We start from the raw sequence: 25,635 nt of genomic DNA on the forward strand, positions 1-25,635 counted from the left end.
GAGTAAAACCTGAATGAGTGGTTGCATACCAGCTCCTTTTATACCCGTATGTTCGGGGGAGTGGCATGCAAATACCACTCACCAATTTTCATTGGCCTTTTATCAAAGACCAGAGGTGACTCGGGCTCCCAAGAGTGACCCCTAGGGTCACTACATCGACACCAACGTCTCGTTCCCTCCATCAGGGAACGGAGGTTACACCAGTAACCATGACGTTTTACAACTCGCTTTTGGCACTCCTCTTCAGAAATTTCACCCAGAAATTCATTAGTATCCAACTGCAGTCCCGCAGCGACACTTCAGGGCACTGTAGTGCCAGGGCAGTCGTCTCTGGGCAGAAGGTGGGTGGAGTTAAAGCCTTATGTAGTTACCTCAGTTTTTTCCATTTGTTTATTTGGTGAAGTTGTTTGAGCTCACATGTGCCCTTACATTCAAAAACACTTCCCACTTTGGCTACTGGGGGCAGTACTTCGAATTTTGGTAAGCACAGACCAAGTTCAGCTAAAAAAAAGCCAACCTTCTGTTTCTGAATACACAGTGAGATCAGTCTGCAAATGTCACTATTTGTCACTAAATGTCACTTTGCCACTAGTTCCTGCTCTGAAATCTGAGTGGATGAGCAATGTTCAAGGCCGTTGTAAATGATCTGATTCACTCACACCTGTGACTGCACATTATTTCAATTGTATATCAATGTTCCAAGGGCAAAGCAGAATAGAGTATGTATATATCTGTGTTTGTGTAAATTAAAGTAATAAGACAAAAATTATGATAAGGCATGAGACAGATATACACATATTGTACTTTTAAGCATATTTTGCATGTATATACTTGTCAGAAAGCATAAATCAACATACACTCACTCAGAATTTTATTAGGAACACCTGTACACCTACTTATTCATGTGATTATCTAATCAGCCAATTGTGGCAGCAGTGCAATGCATAAGATCATTCAGATATTGTTCAGGAGCTTCAGTTAATGTTCACATCAATCATCATATGTGATCTCAGGGATTTTGACTGTGGCATGATTGTTGGTGCCAGAAGTGCTGGTTTGAGTATTTCTGTAACTGCTGATCTCCTGGGAGTTTCACGGACAACAGTTTCTAGAGTTTACTCAGAATGTTGCCAAAAAGAAAAAACATACAGTGTACAGCAATTCTGCGGACGGAAATGCTTTGTTGATGAGAGAGGTCAACTGAGAATGGCCACACTGGTTCGAGCTGATAGAAAGGCTACGTTAACTCAGATAACAACTCTGTACAATTGTAGTGAGCAGAATAGCATCTCAGAAAGCACAACACATTGACCCTTGTGGCGGATGGGCTACAACAGCAGAAGACCACATTACGCACATTATTAGGACCATAGTGTTCCTAATAAAGTTCTCAGTGAGTGTAGATGCACATAAAGAGAATGCATAACAAATGTGTATGATATAAACTTAACCATGAATGTACCAAACATTTCTGTTCAGTGCAGCTCCAGTAAAGGTAACAGCCTTGCATTCTGAGCCTGAGTAAAATTTTTAGATGGATCCCCTGTATTACAGAACTCATACTGAGCTCTTACACTCTGGGGCTGACACCACAGATGCGGGGTAAACAAACAACACATAAAGACCATCTCAGATTCAGTTGGCTGTCAGGTTAAGAGACTGTTATCCATAGAGTTGAGAAGCAGACACCCTCTTTCCCAGCCTACCTTTCCCATGTTACTTTGGCGTCAGCACTTAAAAATTACTGACGCCCTGAAAAGGTCAAAAAACAGAAAATCTTATTTTCAAGTTTGCCAAGAGCAAAAATATTTGTTTGCTAAAGATTATGGCTCCAACATCAAAAAATGAATGCCTTTTCTTTAGCTGCTTAACATGTGTTATCCCATGGGATGCTGGTCAGTTTGAAACATACTGGGATAATATAAACTGATTAGGGGAGAAGCCATATTCCCATATGCTCCAAAGAGACTTTGTCTCTCCAAATCTTGAACCATCTATTGTGCACCACAAGAAAACCATTTGTCACATTCTGTGTTTACAATTACATAACCTTAATGAAAACAAAAACAAAAAACAGTGCCTCAGCAGGCTTCTAATTAATTATGAAGATACAACTTTCTTTTTTACTTATATCTGATGATACAACTTCCTTTTTTACTTTTTATTTATCCCTCAGTGTACTGTTCGATTTTGAATCGGTTCAGCAGCTTATCTATGTTAAACACATTTGACAAGGTTGGTCGGCCTTTGGGACCAGGGAATTCTTTAACAAGACAGAGCTTGCCTAAACCTCCATGTAAAGGTCATATAACTGAAGACAGATAAGCCAGAATCTATGGGGACAACAACAACAGGTGTTACTATTCAATGGATTAGTTGTGTTTTCAGAACTATAAAGGCAAACCTTTGAGATGCCTCGAGTCAGCGGTAAATCTATTTGTGTCTTTTCTTGTTACTTGGTTTGTTAAAAGGTTTAAGTAAAGCTATGTGTTTACCACAAAAATAAAATAACACTGTGAATTCTGAGGGCTATAATTTGACAGTTTTATTAATATCTTCAAGATGTCTGGCTGAACACACCTTCAATTCTTCCCACTTTTGCTTCATGCATGAAAAAAAAGAAGTTCTCATTTCTTGCATGCCTGACTGTCTTTACAACGTTGCAAATGATAAGCAGTATACTAAAGCAGTAAACCACGACAGGCTGTGTGTTATAGTGATTTTACCACAGTTAAGGGGTGTTCTTTGACACCATGTGAGGGGGAGTGCCTAAAACCTCCTTACCCATGGTAAAAGCACAGCCTCTCGTGGCTTTTTGTTTTAATACAATGGCAACAACAACAGTATGATAAGAGACACCAATGTTCAATAAAGACTTAAATATTGTATTAATGATTATCAGAATAAACAATTTCTCTGGCAAGTAATGTTATCCTGATAGTAGGCTGTTTATTGTTGCTTAGCAACATAGCAACTTGGCACATAGCAAACAGTATTTTAGGGTCATTTTACAGCAGCTGCAGATCCAATCAGAATTTTGAGTCGGAACTATACATTTTATAATATGACATTTTAATAATATAATATAATATAATATAATATAATGTAATATAATATAATATAATATAATATTGTACTGTTAAAGCCTTGAAACATTTAATGTCTATTAATATTAATTCATAATATTATACTAATTTTAGCATAAATTATTAATAATAATAATATATTACCTTCAATATGAAATATCTAATATTTATCTATAATATTTGTTTGACTTATGATGTTGTCCCACTTGACTATGATAAAAAAAAAAAAAAAAGAAAAAAAAATCTGTTCAACTTTCACCTTTATTTCCACCTCCAATGTTTAATATTTCTTTATAACAAAGTATCTCAATACATAGACATGACATTGTTTTGAAATAGTACAAAATGAAAATCGGAAAATATGTAATTCAAGTTTCTGTGCTGCAGCTACCGCCTTCCAATTCAGATGCTGATGATGCACGTTTTTTGCTCTCTCAGCATGAGTTTCTGGACATGTGTTTGTCAAGTTAATGTTTCATCCCTGTGGAATCAGGTGAATGATAGCACAGCTTTCTACACACAACATCTCATTTGTCTGCACCATTTTGATTCATCAGTGTGCACTGCACCAAAACAAGCAGAACTTCAACTGCGCCTCTACTGAGTCTCTGCACAAACAGATGTACCCATAGGACATTTAATAATTAGATTAAATTAATTAGAATGCTCTGACAAATCAGACCACCAACCAAGGCAGTTTGGCAACCTTGTAACCCTGCTTGATATAGAAACAGCTTAAACCTGCCTAAGCTAGTTTGCTAGTCTTAGCTTGTCTCTCAGTCTGGTCAGGCTAGTTGCGTTGCTGGTTTTAGAGGGATATTTGGGCACCTGTCAACCTGAGCATAGAAGACCAGCTAGACTAAGACCAGCAAACCGGCTTAGGCTGGTTTCAGCTGTTGTTTTCAGCAAGGAAACCAGCACAAACACAATGAATTAGACTACAGTGTAAAGCTTGATGTCCTAAATTCTAATGCACATGTCCCAGTTATCCCTTTTGAATATTGTTGACCAAAAGAATATCGTACCCTCTGGGAAAATGACCATGGGCACTCATGATAAAACAGTTTTACAGAAATGCTCTGATGTGCAGAAGCGCCCTTTGATAGATTGTCCAAATCCATCTCTTAAATCTAAATACTGTGGTTTCCATGGCAACCTTGTCAGTAACTTTTCTAGATGCCAATGCAGGTACCCCCATTCATCTTTTGACCTTTCTTTTGGTCTGTGTGTGTGCATTCCTTTGACTTTTCTTGACTATCTGTGTCAGCAGGGACTATATTTCACAGTAAACCACAGACTTTTGTGTGTTATGGTAAATCATACACTATGGTATTTATTTTCATACAACTAAAAGATACTAAGGGGGAAAAAAACAGGATTCTGTACAGTTTTGTGATGTCACAATGATATATAAGTAGATCCTTGTAAAGAGATCTAAGGAAGAAGGATTGCAGGAGTAAAACAAGCCAGAATAAAAATAACCAGTGATTCAGCATTTGGTGGACACCATCCAAAATATATAGTAGTAGCAAATGCTGTACTCTCAACAAGATGTAATTAATGTGGTGTGTTTTAGCTGGCTAGGTGCATAATCATCATGCTGAAAAATGCTTAAATCATTAAAGAGCCAAGCTGTACATCTATCCAGTATCCCTCCACTTTACACAGATTATGGTGCCTCTCATTTATGTCATTCAGAAAGAGGATTGAGGATACTAAGAAGCTGCCACTCAAAAAACAAAACAAAAATCCTTCATTTAAAAATAAATAAATAAAGTTTTATTCCCTGGTCTTCTTTAATCTTTACAATCCTGCATGCAGGAGACAATAATATTCAACATAATATTCACTGAATAAATGAATTTAAACAAAACCTGCTGTCAGTGCCACTGAAAATGCATTTAATTTGTAATTTCTTATTTCTTAATGGGGCCTTGTCATGAGGAATACCGTTTTCCTTGAAGTTTTATCATATAAGAGGTTATTTAATTATAAAACATACTGTAAATTTAAAAACTCAAAACTTAATCCTCAATGTAAGAAGCATTTATTGAAATCAAGCTGTAAAAACGCCTCGTTCTCTACTTCCATGACTTCCCTACGTTACTTGGGGGCTCATTAATTCAGGACTGCCTCTACAGCAACAACATCAATGGCTACTTTTATGTCATCACACCCTTGGCCCTGCCCACTGGGGCTCAGTTCGGAAACTGAGAGAGAGAGAGCAGAAACAGGCCTTGTGTGGCCTTACTATTTCTGAACACAAAAGGGGACCCATCTGGACTATTTTGAATTATTTTTGTACATAAACATGCACTACACAGACATCTTTACCATTGTCATGTATCTTGCAGCGCTTTTAAAAGATGTGGTGTCAAGTTATAACTCTGAAGAGGAGACTCCATTCGGTTTCATTCAGCTGAGCTGCTCTTGCCAGTCTGTGCTATTTTTAATTGATGGTGTATATAAACATGCAATAGATGGAGGTCTTTGAATGTTTTGATGCGTTTCCAGCGATATGTGTTTCAGTGCAGGAAGATAATGTATGTGTGTGTGTCTAGTTCACACTGTGCTTTGGACTATGTGTGTGTCATGTGGATGTGTCTTTGTGTTAGTCATAAAATTGAAATAATAAAAGAAATTTCTTTAAATAGACAAACATTTCTTTACTATCCTGATTAAATGTGTTGTTGGTTATAAAACATATTTCTGTTCAAACAGGTATAAAATAATCCTTTTGTGTTATTGATAATTGATTGATTATTCCTGTTCAGTTGGTCCAAAGGATTAATTGATTGCTTTTCCCTTGGGAGTGTTCATTTGTATGGAAGGGGGTTGCTCAGACAGTTCAGAGTTTGGAAGTGAAGCAGCAGCTTCATGTCTTGTGTGCTTCTTTAATACTTTATATCTCCCCTCATCAGGTATGAAACACACATAAATGAAATATATTCATACTTGTAAATTGTTGAAGGCATTAAGTCGGTAAATGTCTTAAAATAGAGTGTTTAAGAAGTTGTGTTAAGAGTTTGTTTCAAGTTCAGTATACACTCTAATTGTGCTAGTCACATTTACATGCTCTTTGCTAATGATGGAGACAACGTGGTCTAACGAGTAGTGCATCTACAGAGTGAAAACACAAATAAAATGTGTCTTTTGGGAAATAGTCGACAAATATGGGTTATAAGTTACAAATTAGTGTTTAAAAGTGTTTAATGGGTTAATTAAATGGAGTTCCCTATCTCTCACTTACTCCACGTTGTGTCGATGCAGGGACACTAGGGGTCACCCTTAGGAGCCCCAATGAAAAGGCCAATGAAAATTGGAGAGTGAAATTTGCATGCCACTCCCCCGGACATACAGGTATAAAAGGAGCTGGTGTGCAACCACTCATTCAGATTTTTTCTTCGGAGCTGAGCGGTGTTGATGTATTCCACTGCCAATCCATTCTCCTCTGTAGAAAGCAAGCGATCTCCGCAGCTGTTGGATTTCATGGCGCATCACAGCGGTTTCGATCCCTCTCGAGAACACCCCTGGGTGCTTCGACAGCACGCGTTGAGCACTAAAAGAGTATATTTCTCCCTAAAAGAGTATATATTCCCTAAAAAAGAGGGCACTGACGGAAAGCATCTTTTTAAAGATGCCTTTCCGGTTATGTGCAGTTCCTGGTTGCGGTCGTTATCTCTCCGCTTCTGACAGTCATGATTGCTGTCTTAGCCCAGACACGCTGAGACAGCGTTCGTGGATGGTTCGTGCCCACACTGTGAGAGCATGACCATGGCCATGTTGCGATCACGGCTTTCCTTCCTCAGAGGGAAAGCCACTCCAGCCGCTCCCCACCCCGGTTCTTCTACCCACGGGCACAAGACCGCAATGGTTAACGCTGGGGGCGATTTGGGGACTTCAATGGAAGTAACTCCGCCGGGTGAATCCCCACGGACCTCCCATTCCCCAGCACACTCGTGCGCCCCAGTTGAGTTCTGGGATAAGTCAGGCGACCCGCCTCACAGTGGGTTCGACCTCTCATTCGGTGCTCAGGAGGAGGATGAGATCTCGATAGCAGCATTGGAGAGCAGGCTGCTTCAGTCCGATGCGGAGGACTCGGCTGGGCTTCCGCCTTCGGGTGTGGTTGCCCAGTCTGAGGCTGAGCTGATGGCCATGCTTGCCCGGACCACCGCGAGCGTCGGGCTTGAGTGGAACCCTCCACAATGCCCTGAACCCTCACGGCTTGATGATTGGTTCCTGTGGTCAGAGCGCTGCTCACTTGTGCCCGCAGAGCGCTGCCACCTGGCAGAACCGTCCTAGGCTCCCATCCAAGGCCTGTAAGACTATGTCGTCTCTGACAATGAAGGCTTACAGTGCTGCGGGGCGGGCCATCTCCACTCTGCATGCCATGCCATGCCAAGACATTGAAAGAGCTGCACGAGGGTGGTCCTGACCTGGGAGTAATGCAGGAGCTGCGCTCGGCGAACGAGCTCGCCCTACGGGCGACGAAGGTCACAGCGCGCGCTCTCGCGCAGGCGATGTCCACGTTGCTGGTCCAGGAGTGCCACCTTTGGCCCAACCTGGTTGAGATGAGGGATGCCGACAAGGTTTGCTTCCTTAATGCCCTCATTTCCCAGGCTGGCCTTTTTTGCCAACACCGTCGAAGACTTCATGCAGCAGTTTTCAACAGTAAAGCAGCAGACCGAGGCCATTCACCACATCTTGCCCCGGCATGGTTCAAGATCACACACCCCGTCTGCCCGTCGCCGTGGCAAATCCTCCTGTGGCAGCATCATCGGCTCCACCGCAGACTGAGCCAATGGCTCGGCCCCGGCGTAGAGTCACGCCGCTCCCTGACAGTAGACCCGTGTCTCCCCTTGGGCAAAGTCCCCTCTGCCACCAGTTGCCGTGTTTGTAGAGCTCCGGGTAGGACCTACCATGGGGACTTCCTCCACATGCGATACTGCCAATAAAGAATCGGTAAGCTGAGGTGTTTGGGGCTCCCAAGGGTGACCCTTACAGTCCCTACATTGACACAACGTCTCGTTCCCTCCATCAGGGAACGGGATTACAACAGTAACCTAGATGTTTCATATACATACCTGTATAAAAATGCAGATAGTGTCAAAAGGGGATTTGTAAGTCTAAAAATACCTAAAAAAGATGTTTACACAGGATATAAAATGCTGAAATAATTGTATATTTCATTTATTCAAAAGAAATCTGAAGAAAAATCTTATGTATGTAAAGTTACAGAATTCTTATGTTGTCATGTATGCTAAAAGCAATGCTCTGCCACTCATGTTTGTCCTATATTGATTCATTTGACAAAAAAAAAAAAAAAAGCTTAATTTGCTTTTAATGATTTATTTTAAGTCAGACGATAAAGAAACTGGCAGTGAAGCAGCAGCTCCATGTCTTGTGTCTTTTTATTTAACACTTTATTTCTCCCCTCATCAGGCGGTGAGGGTGCTACATCTTCAGGATATTTCAGCGTGAATTTTTTGTTTTTTCGGCTCTTTTCTGCATGGATTGTATTTTTCCCCTGGCTCAAATCAGCATGGATTGCTTGTGCACCAGTCATAATACATTTCAAGCTTGGCAAAGGAACTGTTATTGAATAATGGGGCAGTTAAAGACTTAACGATCACAAAACCGTGAGTACCTTTTATTCATGAATATTTCAAATGTCATGACTGTTTGATAGTTTATGGTGCTGCTGTGCTTACAGAGAGTGAACAGTTTAATATATTCAGATGCAGAGGTGGGTAGTAACGCTATACATTTACTCCGTTACATTTACTTGAGTAACTTTTTGGGAAAAAAAATAAATTTACTTATAGAGTAGGTTTAAAAGTGGGTACTTTTTACTCTCACTCAAGTAAATTTCTAATGATTTTTTACTTCTTTACAATGGGTGGCGTTACTGTCGTTTCATTACTGCATTTAATTTTAATTAATGTGTAATTTATTGAGAGATTATTGAATGGGACTTTTACAAGAGCGGAAGTTCACACAGCTGCGCGCACTGAGCCGCTGACACAGACTGTCACTCAATCACTGCAGCAGCATCAAGCTCTTCAAAGTGAAACATTTTCTTTGCTCCGCACAGTGAAAAAAAGAATAGTTTCATCATGCAGTGCCTTCATTTAACACCAAGACAAGCTGATATTTCAAGATTAAAATCACAGCTCCAACTTAAGGCCGCACGCTGAGGTAAATTTTGGCTCTAATCCTAACGTGGGCTTTTCTGTGTAATGAGATGGTCATTTTCTGGATGATAATGTAACTGGGCTCTTATGACATCAGTTTTTAAGTGTAAATTTTTAAATCAGTGCAACAATATATCAGTGCACTTTGTCCCGCGTCCCGCATGTAATAAGCAGTATTTACGAATTTACCCTGCGCCCTCGTGGGGGTAATGGAAACTATCGCATTACTGGCGGATTAACTGTATAAATCCATGTAAACATCCAAGTTAAGTGTAAATCACTGCCATTTGCATGATTGACAACAGGAGCGCGAACAGACAGCATTTCTGCGCGTGCACAGAGAGGTGCATGGGGCGTGAGGCAATCGTATGGCGAAGAGTGGCTGTGTCCGCAATCATTCACTGATTCACTATTTCCTATATAGTGAATGGCAGTTAGTGCACTATATCTCAGCAGTAAGTGAATGAAATGAGTGAATTCGGATGTGAGTGTCAGAGCTCTGGGGCTGTCGCAGAAACAACGTCACATATGAAATTTCAAAATACTTGGGCCTTACTTGTTATTCTTATTAAATAATATATTAATACAATAAATCTTCATTCTGTTTGTCATTTTTAATATATACTGTGTGTTAATATAAAGAGTAAGCACATTTTTTTCAAATAAAGAGTACATTTTAAAATGTCTGTATGTTTTGCCTCTCTATATGTTATTATGTTATTTTAATCAAGTAATGATTTGTCAAAAAGTAATTTACTGCATTCAGCATGAAATAATACATTGCAGTAGTGAAGGAAGCAGTAAACTCCCAGCTCGTACATCTTTCCCATGGTGGATTGTGGGAAATTAGCCATTGTCGAGTGTACATCAAATGTACACTTGAAATTAGAGTGCATTGTGGGTAAGAATGAGTGAACAAAAGTAAGGAATGAGTGGCTCACAAAATAGTGGACACTCCTACAAAATAGTGGACACTCGAAATAGTGCACTATATAGTGGATAGCGGGCAGTTTCAGACACAGCGAGAGTTCCGCGACCCTTTAGTTGGTGCCCTACATAGGCTGCGTACTCTGCATTTAGAGAGCGGCAGTACTGCTGTACAGAACTAATGATCTAAATACTTATGACACTGAAAACTGTAACTAAACTGAAATAAGAATCCACACAGGACTTTAAAAGCTATGAAATAGTGAAAGAAGGCATTGATAAAGCATGATCTTGCTTTGGTTTATATTTCAGCATTTTATATAATGTCCTTGTGGTACATTTTCACTGTAATAATTACTAGAAATGTTTCCAAACCTCTCTTCTTATTGACAAATTCATCCAGATCTGACAAGAGCCCTTAAAGGGATAGTTCACCCAAAAATTAAAATTCTCATTATTTACTCACCCTCTTGCCACCCCAGATGTGTGTGACTTTCTTTCATCTGTTGAACTCAAATGAAGATTTTTAGAAGAATTTCTCAGCTCTGTAGGACCATACAATGCAAGTGAATGAGTTGCAACATTTTAAAGCTAAACAAAATCACATAAATCAGCATAAAAGTAATCCATATGACTCCAGTGGTTAAATCAATATCTTCAGAAGCAATGTGATAGGTGTGGATGAGAAAAAGCGAAACAGATCACTTTCACATTCTTCTTCTTGTGTTTTTGGTGATTCACATTCTCTGCATATCGCCCCTGATGTCTACCAAAAAATGACAAATATTGATCTGTTTCTCACCCACACCTATCATATCACTTCTGAATACATGGATTTAACCACTTGAGTCTTTTGGATTAGTTTTATGCTGCCTTTATGTGCTTTTTGGAGCATCAAACTTTTGGCCTACAGAGCTAAAATATTCTTTTAAAAATCTTAATTTGTGTTCTGCAGAAGAAAGGAAGTCATACACATATGGGATGGCATGAGGGTGAGTAAATGATGAGAGAATTTTCATTTTTGGGTAAACTATCTCTTTAAAGTGATAGCTCAGCCATAATTTAATATTCTGTCATCATTTCTCTACCCTCATGTTGTTCCAAACTAGTGTGATGCTTTTATTATGTGGAACACAAAATATGTTACACAGAATGTTAGGGACTGACAGTCTCGGTCACCATTCACTTTCATATATATATATATATATATATATATATATATATATATATATATATATATATATATATATATATATATAAAACATTCAATGAAAGTAAATAGTGACTCAGGCAAACATTCTGTCTAATATCTCCTTATTGTGTTGCATGGAATTAAGAAAGTCATACAGGTTTGGAACAACATAATGGTGAATGATGACAGAATTTCCATTAATAATAATAATAATAATTCTGTAGTACATGTTCAATGTGTATTATGTAATGGAATATATGGGAGTTAACGTCCATTATGTCATTGTGAAAGTAACAAGTTACTCACTACTTGAGTACTCTTTTAATTGGATACTTTCTTACTCAAGTCATTATTTATGTTAGTACTTTTACTTCTACTTGAGTAATTATTTTTTTGAAGTAATTGTACTTTTACTTGAGTACAGTTTTTGGCTACTCTACCCACCTCTGTTCAGATGCAATGTGTAGGATGTGCATTATGTGTAAACCCTGAAATTTAGTTTTATAATGTTGTGGAGCTTGTTCATTCTCTTCTGACTTGAGTTTCAAATATTGCTGTATTTGATGTATATGATGTTAGCCCATCATAACAGTGGGCGTTTATATTGAAGTTTTAAGGTTTTAAGTTCAAAGCCGAGTGTTACAGGCAGAGGTCCAGCAACAGGGTGAAAAATTATCATATATCAAAACATTATCAGTGGATCTCAGGAAAGATACTAAAATTAGATAAAAAAAAGAGAATGTTATGACCCCTTTAATAGTTAAATAAAGAGCTATGTAATAATTCTGAAATAAGGAACGTCCCATGAATGTACTTCGAACACACATCATCACATTATATAGATGAGAACAGAGCAGTTAATATCTTGTCATGAAAAATGAAGATCAATAGAGCAATACTTATAAAATGCCCATGAAATCACATTTGGAGTTTTGTAGCTTTAAGTACATGCTTTGAATCAATCTATATGCTAGTGTACACCAAGTTGATAAAATTAACCTCATATGAGCATTTACAATTTATCGTCTTTCTCTTCCGTGAAAATTAACCAAAAATGCACTACACTCATGATGCACTACACAGGTTTTTGTCCAATCAAATGCTTTCTAGAATAAAAATGTGCCTCCTCTTAATATCACCTTCAACCAACTAGAAAATCATAATTCATACTGTAATGTACTTAAAGTCTATTGGATATTTTTTTAAAGCATGCACCCGTCCTTCAGTATGTACTACCAAATTTCAATAGGGGATGTTATGAAGTGTCTTATTGCCAAATATTTATTTAATGCCACAAGAGAGCAGTATAAACTAATGCTGGTTAGTTTACACATCTCAAAAATAGTGAGCAAATATTTCACAACATGCAACAACTCATGATTAACTCATGACCCACTCAAGATTAACATCCCCCCCAAACCCATAACACTTAAACTTATAGTCCTGTGGAGAAATTAAGTCCCATCGCAGCCAAATCCTGCATGCCGCAATGAATGCAGTGTACCTGAAAGCACCACACTATGTTAACAATGGAAGAAAACAGCGCTCATCAAGCGAGCTGAAAAAATATGCACAAAAAGAGATATAGAATAGGAAATTAATTTCAAGATCAATATAAATACTAGAGTCAAAGGACAAATAACAATCTACCATCTAGATTAAGAAAGGCCTATTCTTTTTATGCAAATATAAAATCTGCAGTCATCCTAATTTAATGAGAGCATCAAAGAAACACAGTTCAACTCCAGCTCACAGTTCTGAGCTGAAGAAGAGATGTTCTTCCTGGGAGACTGTCTCATCAAGCATGATTAGCCAAAAGTCTGAGTCAGGGCTGTCATCACAGAAGGATTAATTAACTGCATATAGATATAATCTTTTGGATTTGTAACTGAGAGCATAACAAGTCTATAAGTCTAGACTTTGTAAGCTATTATCCATTATGGGGGGGGGTAAGGTGGTTGTTGCAATTCAAGTGTCTACACTCTGTGAGAAATTCAGAGAAACTCTACCATGGTCAAACAGTTAGAAGCTCTGTGTCAAGTGCAATTACATGTAAAGAATACAGCATGCATGTAACCTGGTTGCAAAAATAATATGTAAAAATGACTGATACATTTTGAAACCTATTATCTAGTAACCTAGAGACCTATTGTACTCAAACATATTTATCCATCCTCAGATAACAGTTACACAAAATGACACATTCTGCACTGAATACTACTCAACACAATGATATTGTAGGCCTACTTCCCACACTCAAGGAATATCACAAGAGAACTTAACCCTAAAATTACCATAACTAAAGCAGCATTTTCTCTAAAATGAGCAGTTTGGAAAAATATAAATCCATTGTTACAACTCGAACAAGACATTTAAAATCTAAACCTAAGGCATGTTGTTTGTAGTCTTTTTTTTTTTTCAAGAGCACAAATCTAATAAAACCATCAAACAGGCTACCCACATTTTAGTACTCAAAGGATTTATTTCCTTAAGTAGAATAACAGTAAAAAAAAGTTAGCATATGAGAAGCTCAGAAGCTTTATGGATTCATCTGTGCTATGCTCATGGGCTTTTCACTATTCATTTTCAAAACATCAACTTAAAGCAGCACAATGTGGAATACAAATATGTAAGCACCCAGTGGTAGATTTAGAGACCTTGGCTACAGTCTTTGAATAAAACTGATCAATATAACAAACAAAACAAAGTGTACATAGTTGAAGCCCCATAATTGATTTCCCAGAAGCTGATTCAACCTGCAGTAAAAAAACAAAAACAAAAACAATAATAAAAAAAAAAAAAAGCATAAAATAATTGTTTTGGTTAAAAAAAAAAATAAACAAAAAGAGAATCTGAAATATCCTAACAGATGAGATGCTGGCAAATCGTAAAAAAGCCAGCTGGTAAATCGTAAAAAAATGAAAAAAATAAATAAGTAGAACAATTTCTTGATTACAAAATGAGGCAGGATAATGTTTAAACAGGTAGAAACAGATGTGGCATGCCTGTGGTTCTGGCAGAGCCAGGAACCTTTTCAACTAGGACAGAAATATAAAGTAAAATTAACAGCGGTTCTGCAGAGCAGCACAAATCAGAGTCTGACACCATCTAGTTTGCTCCTGCCAGATACAGAATGTATTAAGTCATTACCACAAGCACAGCAATCCCATAAAATTGAGGAATTGCTTTTTATCCTCTCTGATCTCCACATGACTATAACATTGATTTGGCTGTCATGTCATCACTCCACCATCATTCCTTCATACTTTATGCAGGGCTATGAGGTGGATGAGCTCTTACCTTAGGATACTGCTGTACTGGGATCAGCACTCTCTCTGACAGCTTGATGTTTTTGTTGCTGATGATATCCAAGTATTTCTTCACCTCTCCATCTTTTCTCAACTCATCTCCTTCAAACTTTTCAATTTCTGAATGAAAGAAAAAAATGTCTGGGTCAAAGAATGTCATGTTGTACCACACTGCAATACACACAACAAAACAATCAGTTATTTTGCCTATTAGTGATGTTTGCTGAGCCCAGGAAATCAAAATGGACATCACTACAAAGAAAAACTTGGGGAAGCGAGGAGGAAAAGTCTTAATGTACAGTCAGATCCTTTCGTTGTCTCGTTATTAACAACAATTACATAAACACTCCGTCTAAATGTAACTTGACAACGTAAGCCTACTAAGCCCTTATCCACATGACAAACACAAATTGAAAAGCTTATGTGCAAAACAGTAATATTTTGTGCTCGAGGAATTTCATGGCACTTTTGAGAATTCAGCCAGAGACTTAGCAGCCACACAACATTAAAGAGCCTTGAAATGAAGCTGTCACCTGGGTTCCTCCAGGGATCCTCTTCTGTTCCTGCTAAATTAATGGTCAGCAGAATTGAGAATTATAAACCTGTGCAACTCTTGTAAAACATGGAATGGGAAAAGAGGGGAAAGGGGAAGAAAGATGAAGGGAAAATGGAAAATAAAAATAGAAAGGGGAATAGAAGAGAAGAGATCAGAAGTGAAGAGAAGAGATGAGTCGAGAAGAGACAAGATGAAAGAGAAGAGGCGAGAAGGAAGAGAAGAGACGAGAAGGAAGAGAAGAGATGAGACGAGAAGGAAGAGGAGATGAGACGAGGTGACATGGAAGAGAAGAGATGAGAAAAGAAGGAATAGAAGAGATGAGACAGAAGGAAGAGATGAGACAAGATGGAAGAGAAGTGAAGAGACAAGATGAGAAGATAAGAGACGAGATGAGACGAGAAGAGATGAGACAAGAAGGAAGAGAAGAAAAGAGATGGAAGAGAAGAGAAGAAGTGTTTACTGGGGCGCATGCTCGAGTGCTCGTGTGTTTGTTTGCTCTAGTTCTTTTTTAAGTTTTAGTTTTTTTAAAGAACATTTTAAAAGTTGTTTGCATTGCATTTTAAGCTCTACATGTTTCTTAAGCTTATAGTCGTGATTTGGATTTTAAAATGTGCTACTGATTTTGCTTGCCCGCTCGGAGCGGAGTCAGGAGGCCTGGGGAACAAAGGACTAAAGAAGGCGATACTTTACAGCCACGAGGACTTGTTGAAATACCGACACAACGACAAGACTCCACCGAAGCTTCTTTATGGCCCTCCTGAAATCATCTGCTTTTCTCATTCTACAATTCATAGAAGGCAGAAAATGAAAAGGTGGGGTTCTAGAGGTGGAATTCGAAACAGACTCAAACAACAGGGAAGTTGGTTTCCTCTCCCAACAATAACTTTATGTAATGTTCGCTCGCTCCAAAATAAAATGTCAGAACTTATAGCACTAGTTAAATATAATAGGGATTTTAACAGAGCCAACCTGATTTGCATTACAGAAACATGGCTGACAGAGGAGGTTGACAATATAAGCTTGGATGGATATTCACTCATTCGGTTGGACCGGGATAGTGGCAAATCTTCTAAAACTATCGGAGGAGGACTGTGCATGTTTGTTGATAGTAGACAGGGTTGGGAGGGTTACTTGTGAAATGTATTCCACAACAGATTACAGAATACATGCTGTAAAATGTAATTTGTAACGTATTCCATTAGATTACTCAAGGTCAGTAACGTATTCTAAATACTTTGGATTACTTCTTCAGCACTGGTAGATTTTTTCACTTGTTTTGACTATAAAAACTCTGCCAGTACAGTAAGACAAAACACACCTTAAAAATACATTCTCTGAAAAACTTAAATATCTTATGCAGTGTTGTTTCTAAAACAAGATCAATCTAATTTATCTTGTTTTAAGGATTTTTAGATATGTTTACAGGAAAACAATAAAAAAATTATCATCAAGAATATGATTTTTGCCCTGATATCAAAGGTCTTACTAGAAAAAAAGAAATTATGATCCAACGTGAATTGTATTTGATAAAAAAATATGATCGTGCCTGGTAACGTGCATGCAAAATGGCTAGAAATAGCATTTTAGCTTAGCGTAAAGCTGACAATTTTCACAAGGTTTATTTCTATTTTTCTGCTCCAAACTTACTTCAAACTTACTTCTCTGTCTGCTTGTATGAATGTAACACATCATAAGAAAGTGTTTCACCGCTGTTCAAATGCACTTTGGATCGCATCATTTATACAGTGCATCCAAAAAGTATTCACAGCGCTTCACTTTTTCCACATTTTGTTATGTTACAGCCTTATTCCAAAATGGATTAAATTAATTATTTTCCTCAAAATTCTACAAACAATACCCCATAATGACAATGTGAAAGAAGTTTGTTTGAAATCTTTGCAAATTTATTAAAAATAAAAAATGAAAAAAATCACATGTACATAAGTATTCACAGCCTTTGCCATGACACTCAAAATTGAGCTCAGGTGCATCCTGTTTCCACTGATCATCCTTGATTTGTTTCTACAACTTGATTGGAGTCCACCTGTGGTAAATTCAGTTGATTGGACATGATTTGGAAAGGCACACACCTGTCTATATAAGGTCCCACAGTTAACAGTGCATGTCAGAGCACAAACCAAGCCATGAAGTCCAAGGAATTGTCTGTAGACCTCCGAGACAGGTTAGTATCGAGGCACAGATCTGGGGAAGGGTGCAGAAAAATTTCTGCTGCATTGAAGGTCCCAATGAGCACAGTGGCCTCCATCATCCATAAATGGAAGAAGTTTGGAACCACCAGGACTCTTCCTAGAGCTGGCTGCCTATCCAAACTGAGTGATCGGGGGAGAAGAGCCTTAGTCAGGGAGGTGACCAAGAACCCGATGGTCACTCTGACAGAGCTCCAGCATTTCTCTGTGGAGAGAGGAGAACCTTCCAGAAGAACAACCATCTCTGCAGCACTCCACCAATCAGGCCTGTATGGTAGAGTGGCCAGACGGAAGCCACTCCTCAGTAAAAGGCACATGACAGCCTGCCTGGAGTTTGCCAAAAGGCACCTGAAGGACTCTCAGACTATGAGAAACAAAGATTGAACTCTTTGGCCTGAATGGCAAGCGTCATGTCTGGAGGAAACCAGGCACCGCTCATCACCTGGCCAATACCATCCCTACAGTGAAGCATGGTGGTGGCAGCATCATGCTGTGGGGATGTTTTTCAGTGGCAGGAACTGGGAGACTAGTCAGGATCGAGGGAAAGATGAATGCAGCAATGTACAGAGACATCCTTGATGAAAACCTGCTCCACAGCGCTCTAGACCTCAGACTGGGGCGAAGGTTCATCTTCCAACAGGACAACGACCCTAAGCACACAACCAAGATAACAAAGGAGTGGCTCCGGGACAACTCTGTGAATGTCCTTGAGTGGCCCAGCCAGAGCCCAGACTTGAACCCAATTGAACATCTCTGGAGAGATCTGAAAATTGCTGTGCACCGACGCTCCCCATCCAACCTGATGGAGCTTGAGAGGTCCTGCAAAGAAGAATGCAAGAAACTGCCCAAAAATAGGTGTGCCATGCTTGTAGCATCATACTCAAAAAGACTTGAGGCTGTAATTGGTGCCAAAGGTGCTTCAACAAAGTATTGAGCAAAGGCTGTGAATACTTATGTACATGTGATTTTTTTTATTTTTTTTATTTTTATACATTTGCAAAGATTTCAAACAAACTTCTTTCACGTTGTCATTATGGGGTATTGTTTGTAGAATTTTGAGGAAAATATTTAATTTAATCCATTTTGGAATAAGGCTGTAACATAACAAAATGTGGAAAAAGTGAAGCTCTGTGAATACTTTCTGGATGCACTGTATGTATAAATATTTTCCATCTGAAAGGACTAAATACTTAATGAAACAAATCAAATCTCTTCAGTAATCAAAATACTATTTGAATGTACCTATTCTAATTACCAATGATTTATATTGTAACTGTAGTGGAATACAGTTACTTGTATTTTAAATACGTAATCTCGTTACATGTATTCCATTACTCCCCATCCCTGATAGTAGATGGACAAAGAATATTACGGTATGTGAAACATATTGTTCAACCCAATTAATGACTGTTTCATTTAGACCGTACTATCTGCCTCAAGAATTTGGACAAATAACAGTAATTCTAGTTTATGTGCCTGGGCCTGACTTCGCACTTGCTGCTGAATGCATAGTCACCAGTTACAACAAAGCGCTGTACAATTCTGCCGATGACCCAGTCTTTTTGCTTGGAGATTTTAATATATGTGATGTTTCTATGTTGTTGCCAAATCTTGAACAATATATAACCTGTCTGATGAGATTGGATAAGACTTTGGACAAATGTTTTGGAAACATGGAATGTACCTGTGTGCCAAGGTCGCACCCACCTTTAGGACATTCGGATCATAATGTCATCCATCTTTTACCAAAATATCAGCTGCTATCAAAGATCTGCCATTCGGCAGATTCAAACATGGACTCAATTGGGATTCAATTGAAGAGCTAAGGGGTTGTTTTGAGAGCACTGAATGGGATGTATTTTTTAATGATCAAGAATGTTGCAGCAATCATGAATTGTTAAATGATACAGTCACTTGTTATGTAAATTTTTGTGTAAACTCCATTGATCAAACAAAGAATGTCAGAATCTACCCAAATAACAAACCATGGATTAACAAAGATTTGAAACATTATTTAAATATGAAGAAAATTGCTTTACTGCAAAATGACTCACAGAAAGTAAAAGAGCTAAACAAGGCAATAAAACGTAAGATAACACATGCACAGAAGGAATATAAAGAGAACGTTGAGGAGAATCTTAAAGCTGGAAATGCAAGAGATGCGTGGAGAGGACTGAATACATGGTTAGACAAATGAAACCAGTCCAACAGTACGAGGACCCTTTTAGTTTTGCAAATAATTTCAGTATTTTCTGTTTAAGATTTGACAAAAACAATTTGAGTGATTTGACTGTCTGTAGTGAAATGATTATAAAGGAGAGGGAAGTTATCACCATGCTTCGTAAGGTTAAACCTCATAAGGCCCCTGGCCCAACTGACCTGAAGGGGAAAGTTTTAAAAGAATGTGCAGCACAATTAGGATACGTGTGCACAAGGATGTTTCAAATTTTTTTAGATATTGGTTTTGTACCTTTGACCTGGAAAATACCACTGTCATTCCAATGCCCATGGTTCCCATGCAAAATCTTTTAATGATTTTTGACCCATTGCTCTTACATCAGTTCTTAGCTAATGTATGGAGCAAGTAATATGTAAAGAACTGTCATCTCAAATAGGTGGATCCATGGATCCCTTGCAATTCACCTATCAAGCTAATCGGAGCACTGTAGATGCCTCTCTCACTCTCTTGAATAAAGTCCAATATCATCTGGATAAAACTAACACCTTTGTTAGAATTCTTTTTATGGACTTTTCATCCGCATTTAATACTGTTCAGTCTCATCTTCTCCTAAAGCACTTATATTGGGTCTTAGTAGCTGGATGGTTTCTTGGATTAAGGAATTCCTCAGAGAATGGCCTCAGTGAGTCTGTATCAGTAACATTCTGTCTGATTGCCTGGTCTTAAATTCTGGTGTACATCAGGGATGCGTGTTATCTCCTCTATTGTTTTCTGTTTATATCAATGAACTGCAGTGTAATGACAGTAATCTTTCCCTTATATATGCTGATGATATGGCTCTGGTTTCATGTCAGGAGGAAATGAACAGCCCCTCTTATTTTAAGTATATTGACAGTCTGGTCCTTTGGTTTGATAATAGTTTTTTACATCTTAATATCACAAAGACAAAAGAGCTATGTTTTGAAGCCAAAGAAGAGCTGGAAGCATAGGCCCTACTTATAAATCAGTTTGCAAAAAGGGCCAAGATGTATCTAGGTACGATAATTGATGATAAACTCAATTTCCAAAGTAATGTAGATTTTATCCATAAGACAGCAAGGCAACACCTCAGGAAACTGATTAATTTTAATATTAATACACATACTCTAACCATGGTTTATAGATCAATGATTGAAAGCATTATTACATTTAACATTGTTCCATGGTATGGAAATCTTACAGTTAAACAAAGGAATAAACTCTCACAAGTCATTAACCAGGCAAGATCATTGGACATAAACAATCTGCACTCCAGGATTTATTTTTTCATTTCACTCTACTTTTGAGATGCTCCCATAAGGGCATAGACTTAAAATTCCTATGGCCAAAAGAAATGTCTATAAAAATAATTTGTTCCAATGGCAGTGATTATTTTAAACCGCATTATTTTTTAAAATTAAGATAATCAAAATAATTGGCACTATGGTATTATTATTTTAATTGGTTGTTTGATTAATTTACTAATGTTATTCTGGGATGCTTGGAGGTAAGTTTAAAGGTGCAATATGTAAAATTTTGTTGTTTTTTTTGCAAATGTGTGAACGGCTTGTAATGCAACTTAAAAAATGAGCCCTTCCCGGACTTCCTAGGTTGCTTATTAAAGCCTGTAGACTGATTTTCATGCGAAGGGAGCGGGTCGCTTTTGCCGGGAAAATCCAAAGGATGTGACGTTTATGTGCGCTCCCGAGAGCCTTGCCTCAGTGCTTCTCTTCCGCTATTCAACAGCATCAACAGACAGTCTGCAACACTAGGTAGCGTTATCTTAGAGATGGAATCCAGCACAACACCGACTCCTACACAAACTCTTGAGTAAGCCAAAAAAAAAAAAAACATTTACTGAATCCCGTCTGGCTAAGTGGGAACGTGATCGTGGTCGAGCGAAAACTAGTGTGAACATCGGTAGGACATTTGATTACTGGAGGGACCTTCATTTGGTTTTGGGGATCAAAACCGACCCTGAATTGGCATTCTTCTTATTGGACAGGTAAGCTTACATAACTGCAAAGCATGTGAAATATAGTGCCATAAGGATTGATCTGTGTCATTTTAGCTAACTTGATCTTGCCTGCTAACACTGACGAATTGCAAGCTACCTTGCTTCGTAACTTTCAAATAATTTCAATGATCTTCTCTTTATACTAAAAGTCAGGTATGATGATTCACAGTAACTGACATAATGTTAATCTGTAATTATTCAGCAAGGTAAACTACAATAATACATGAAATTAATGCTAGACAATGTTCAAGATAATGCAAAAAGACCCTTTCATTAGTGTAACGTAACTTGGTTATACAGAAAATATATACATTCTATTATTATAAAACAATAGTGCATCGATATATCAAAATGACAGTTGTGATGGAATCACATCAATACTGAATTGTGTCAACATATTTATAATGTACAGTCTATTTTATAAACAGCTACTGTCATCATCCTACAATTTTAGCTAACAGCTATTGATAAAGCTGGCTAGCTAGCTAACTTGACATAGGCTATCGTATAAATGAAGTCAATGTATCATGCAAAGAAAAGTGATTACTTCAACTACAGTCTCGCAAAGTCAGACCTATATCCACACTTTGTTTTCGCCCTGTTCCAGCACTGGATAGTCAAATATAATATACAGACTCAAAGTTTGTAGTAAAACAATCATAACTGTGTAATTTTAATTATGCTACCTCATCTGTCATCATGATGCCGGTGAATCACGTTCAGTCTCGCTTCCCTATGGAGTCATGCTCACTTGCGTCCCTATAGAGTGTGTGCACCGATCACGAGCAACAGGCTGCAGTTCACTTAATGGCCACAGGTGTCATTAATAACAAGGGTTTCTGAATCTGCACCTTTAAGAATCCTGTTGTTAGCTTAATCTTACAGTTTTTCTGAATTGCTAAAACACATTTCTTCAAACCTTCACCCATTTTCTCACAACTTTAAACACAAAACCAAACCTTCAAACTACATTCACAAAACCCCTTTCTGGCAAAATCAAACAATCGCCTCAAAACCATTTCATCTGTGCTCAAAATCAAACAATGCTTTCAGATCATACACACAGCATGTCAATATATAGACACTACATCAGAAAATCGAGAACACAGCGTCCAAGGCATGTAGTTACAGAAGGAATGTTTATTGTATATAGTGAACACATTTTGCAATTACTGTCAAAAAAGTATAGTAATAACAACTTACAGTAGTACAGTGAATATATTGTATACTGTTAGTACTGCAAGTAATACAGGATTGAAAGTCTGTATATTCAGCACTTGTATACTGTAAAAATACAGTAGTCCAACTGCAAAACCCCAAAGAACAAAGAAAACTCTAAACGAAAAATACATTACAGTACACTCAAAAATGTTGTGCAACTGAAAAATCAAAGTCAATGAGAACAAGTGCATCACAGTGCGAAATGTGTTTTAGTGAGTGAGAATGTGTTTAGAGTTTTGCAAAAAGGGTGACTGATTCGACAAATGGGTTTAGGCCACTGAGCTTTTGGTTCTGAGAATGGGGTTTAGTGTTTAGCAATTCAGAAAAACTGTAATCAGTTTTGTGTTTATGGGTATTTTGTGTTAACGTGTAAGTACTATGTGTGTGTGTATGTATGCATGATGTCAGGATCAGACAAATTTCTGCTCTGTGACAAACAGAATGGATAATAAAATTTCAACTAAACTAAACTGGAGGGAGACGAAACAAGAAGGAAGAAAAGAGATGAGATGAGATGAGATGAGAAGAAAAGAATAGAAAAGAGAAGAGACTAGACAGAAGAGAAGAGAAGAGAAGAGACGAGATGAGAAGTGAAGAGAAGAGACGAGAAAAGATGAGGAGAGAAGAGAAGAATAGAAAAGGAGAGACAAGAGAGAAAAATTAAGAGAAGAGACAATAGAAGTGAAGAGAAGAAAAGATAAGAGACAAGACAGAAGAGAAGAGAAGAATAGAAAAGAGAAGAGACTAGACAGAAGAGAATAGAAGACAAAAGAGAAGAGAAGAGAAGAGAAAAGATGAGATGAGAAGTGAAGAGACAAGAAAAGACGAGGAGAGAAGAGAAGAATAGAAAAGGAGAGACAAGAGAGAAAAATGAAGAGAAGAGACAATAGAAGTGAAGAGAAGAAAAGATAAGAGACAAGACAGAAGAGAAGAGAAGAATAGAAAAGAGAAGAGATGAGACAAGAAGGAAGAGAAGAGAAGAGATGTAAGAGAAGAGACGAGACAATACGAGACAGAAGTGACGAGAAGAGAAGAGACAAAACAAGAAGAAAGAGAAGAAAAGAGAAGACGAGAAAAGAAGAAAAGAGATGGAAGAGGAGAAAAGAATAGAAATGAAAAGAGAAGAGACAAGACAGAAGAGAACAGATGAGATGGAAGAGAAGAGAAGTTAATGCAATCCTGCAGTGAGGATAGCATAAACATATGTGGCTTGCTGTCCCTGGCGGAGGGCTCAAGGCTCCAGACTTGACATGAGCTCAAATGCCCCCCTGGACTGGATTAGTATTGATAGAATAGATAGCAGGAGATGGGGAGGTGGTGGGTTGCCGGAAACTCTCAATACTACGAAGAGGTAAGCTGCTGTTTATATACTCTTACTCTGGCTGTGTGATTGGTCAGATTAAATTAACTTGCTCCTTCCAAACTTTATTAATAAAACACCATGTTGTGGTAGCCTGTGAATACACCACTTGTTGCCTGTGGCAGTTACGCTGCTCTTGTCCACACAAGTATTTATAAGGTAATTTTGCCTCTGTATGGATCCTCTGAAACGATCACCTCTGTATCTCTAAATAAACAGCATTGATCTTAACACTGAATTGCAATAAATAACTATTACAACCAATCTGTTATAAATTGATTAATAATATAATATAATCTGCTGGTATATCACAAGGTCAGATAACAGACCAGACCAATGTAGCCCAGGGTATTAGACTACTTAGGGCATCAAGCTTTTAGAAACACAGAAAAAAGCCACTACTGATGTAAAAGACAGATGCAAAATATGTATTGATAGATAGATGGATGGACGGACAGACAGATGGATTGTAGTGTCACTAGTAATGTATCACTAGTAAGCATGTGCTGAAACATTTGCTCAGTTTTAACTTCATGCACTGTGCACTTTTATTTTCCACTATAGAATTTTGTAAACAATAAAGATGGATAATTTTTGGTAGACTTGACTAGGCTGGATAATTTTTCAGTGAACAGACAGCAATCTCTAAAATTTGGATTAGATTTTCTGGCTTCTTGCACCTGCAGGAATTTTCCGTTTTTGTGAGCGCAACAACTCTCTACACTATGTAATAAATGTAATACTATGTAATACTAGTAATAAAATAGGCAAATTTGTGACATTTACTATGTTAACTCATGTGTATGGAAGGTCAGATTTCCCTGTATACATCATAGCATGCAAGATGCTCTATGGAACATTCTGAAAATCCCCTGCAACCTTACGGTTGCAAGTTCAAACCCTGGTTGGTGCAATATATGAATTGGAGAGTAACAGAGTACATACTTCATTGTTGTCCCCGTAAGCATGGCACTTAATCTCAGGTAGCCACAGGGGTACTGTCCCCTGCGATAAATGCAATCCAAGCTAAATGACAAAGGATCTGCAAAATGACAAACCCAAGAAAAGGCAAAATTTCTATCACTAAAGTAAAGCATTATGTGACCTAAGTAAAAGTTGCCACATTCTAATTATTGATTTTGAGACAACCTTTTTATTTGCACTGGCTCAGTAGCAGCAAATTTATCTCAACATAATCCACAGAGAACTGAGTCATACTCTGTTCTATTTCAATGCTACTTTATTTTTACAAAATAAAAAAATAAAAAAGATGTGATCAGACAAAATTCAAAGCTGCTTTTTGCATCATACAACCGCAAAGTCAACAAAAAAGACAAACAAACAAGGCACTTAACAACCAACAGAGCTCT

The 25,635-nt window shown here is 38.0% G+C and overlaps 1 protein-coding gene across 5 annotated transcripts in view; it reads right to left on the reverse strand.

Moving 5' to 3' along the window:
- LOC127411821 (KH domain-containing, RNA-binding, signal transduction-associated protein 2-like) overlaps positions 1–25,635 on the reverse strand; it is a 159,832-nt gene that overhangs the window by 102,103 nt on the left and 32,094 nt on the right. For all 5 annotated transcript variants that reach the window (XR_007892348.1, XR_007892346.1, XR_007892347.1 and 2 more), the window contains exon 2: positions 14,700–14,827. Coding sequence is in view for 2 of the 5 variants with exons in the window: in XM_051647631.1 (XP_051503591.1) it covers positions 14,700–14,827 (128 nt within the window). In the remaining 3 variants the exon portion in view is untranslated. The remainder of the gene's footprint in view (positions 1–14,699; positions 14,828–25,635) is intronic.

Source organism: Myxocyprinus asiaticus, chromosome 21 (assembly GCF_019703515.2).
Source record: "Myxocyprinus asiaticus isolate MX2 ecotype Aquarium Trade chromosome 21, UBuf_Myxa_2, whole genome shotgun sequence".
Classification (NCBI taxonomy): domain Eukaryota; kingdom Metazoa; phylum Chordata; class Actinopteri; order Cypriniformes; family Catostomidae; genus Myxocyprinus; species Myxocyprinus asiaticus.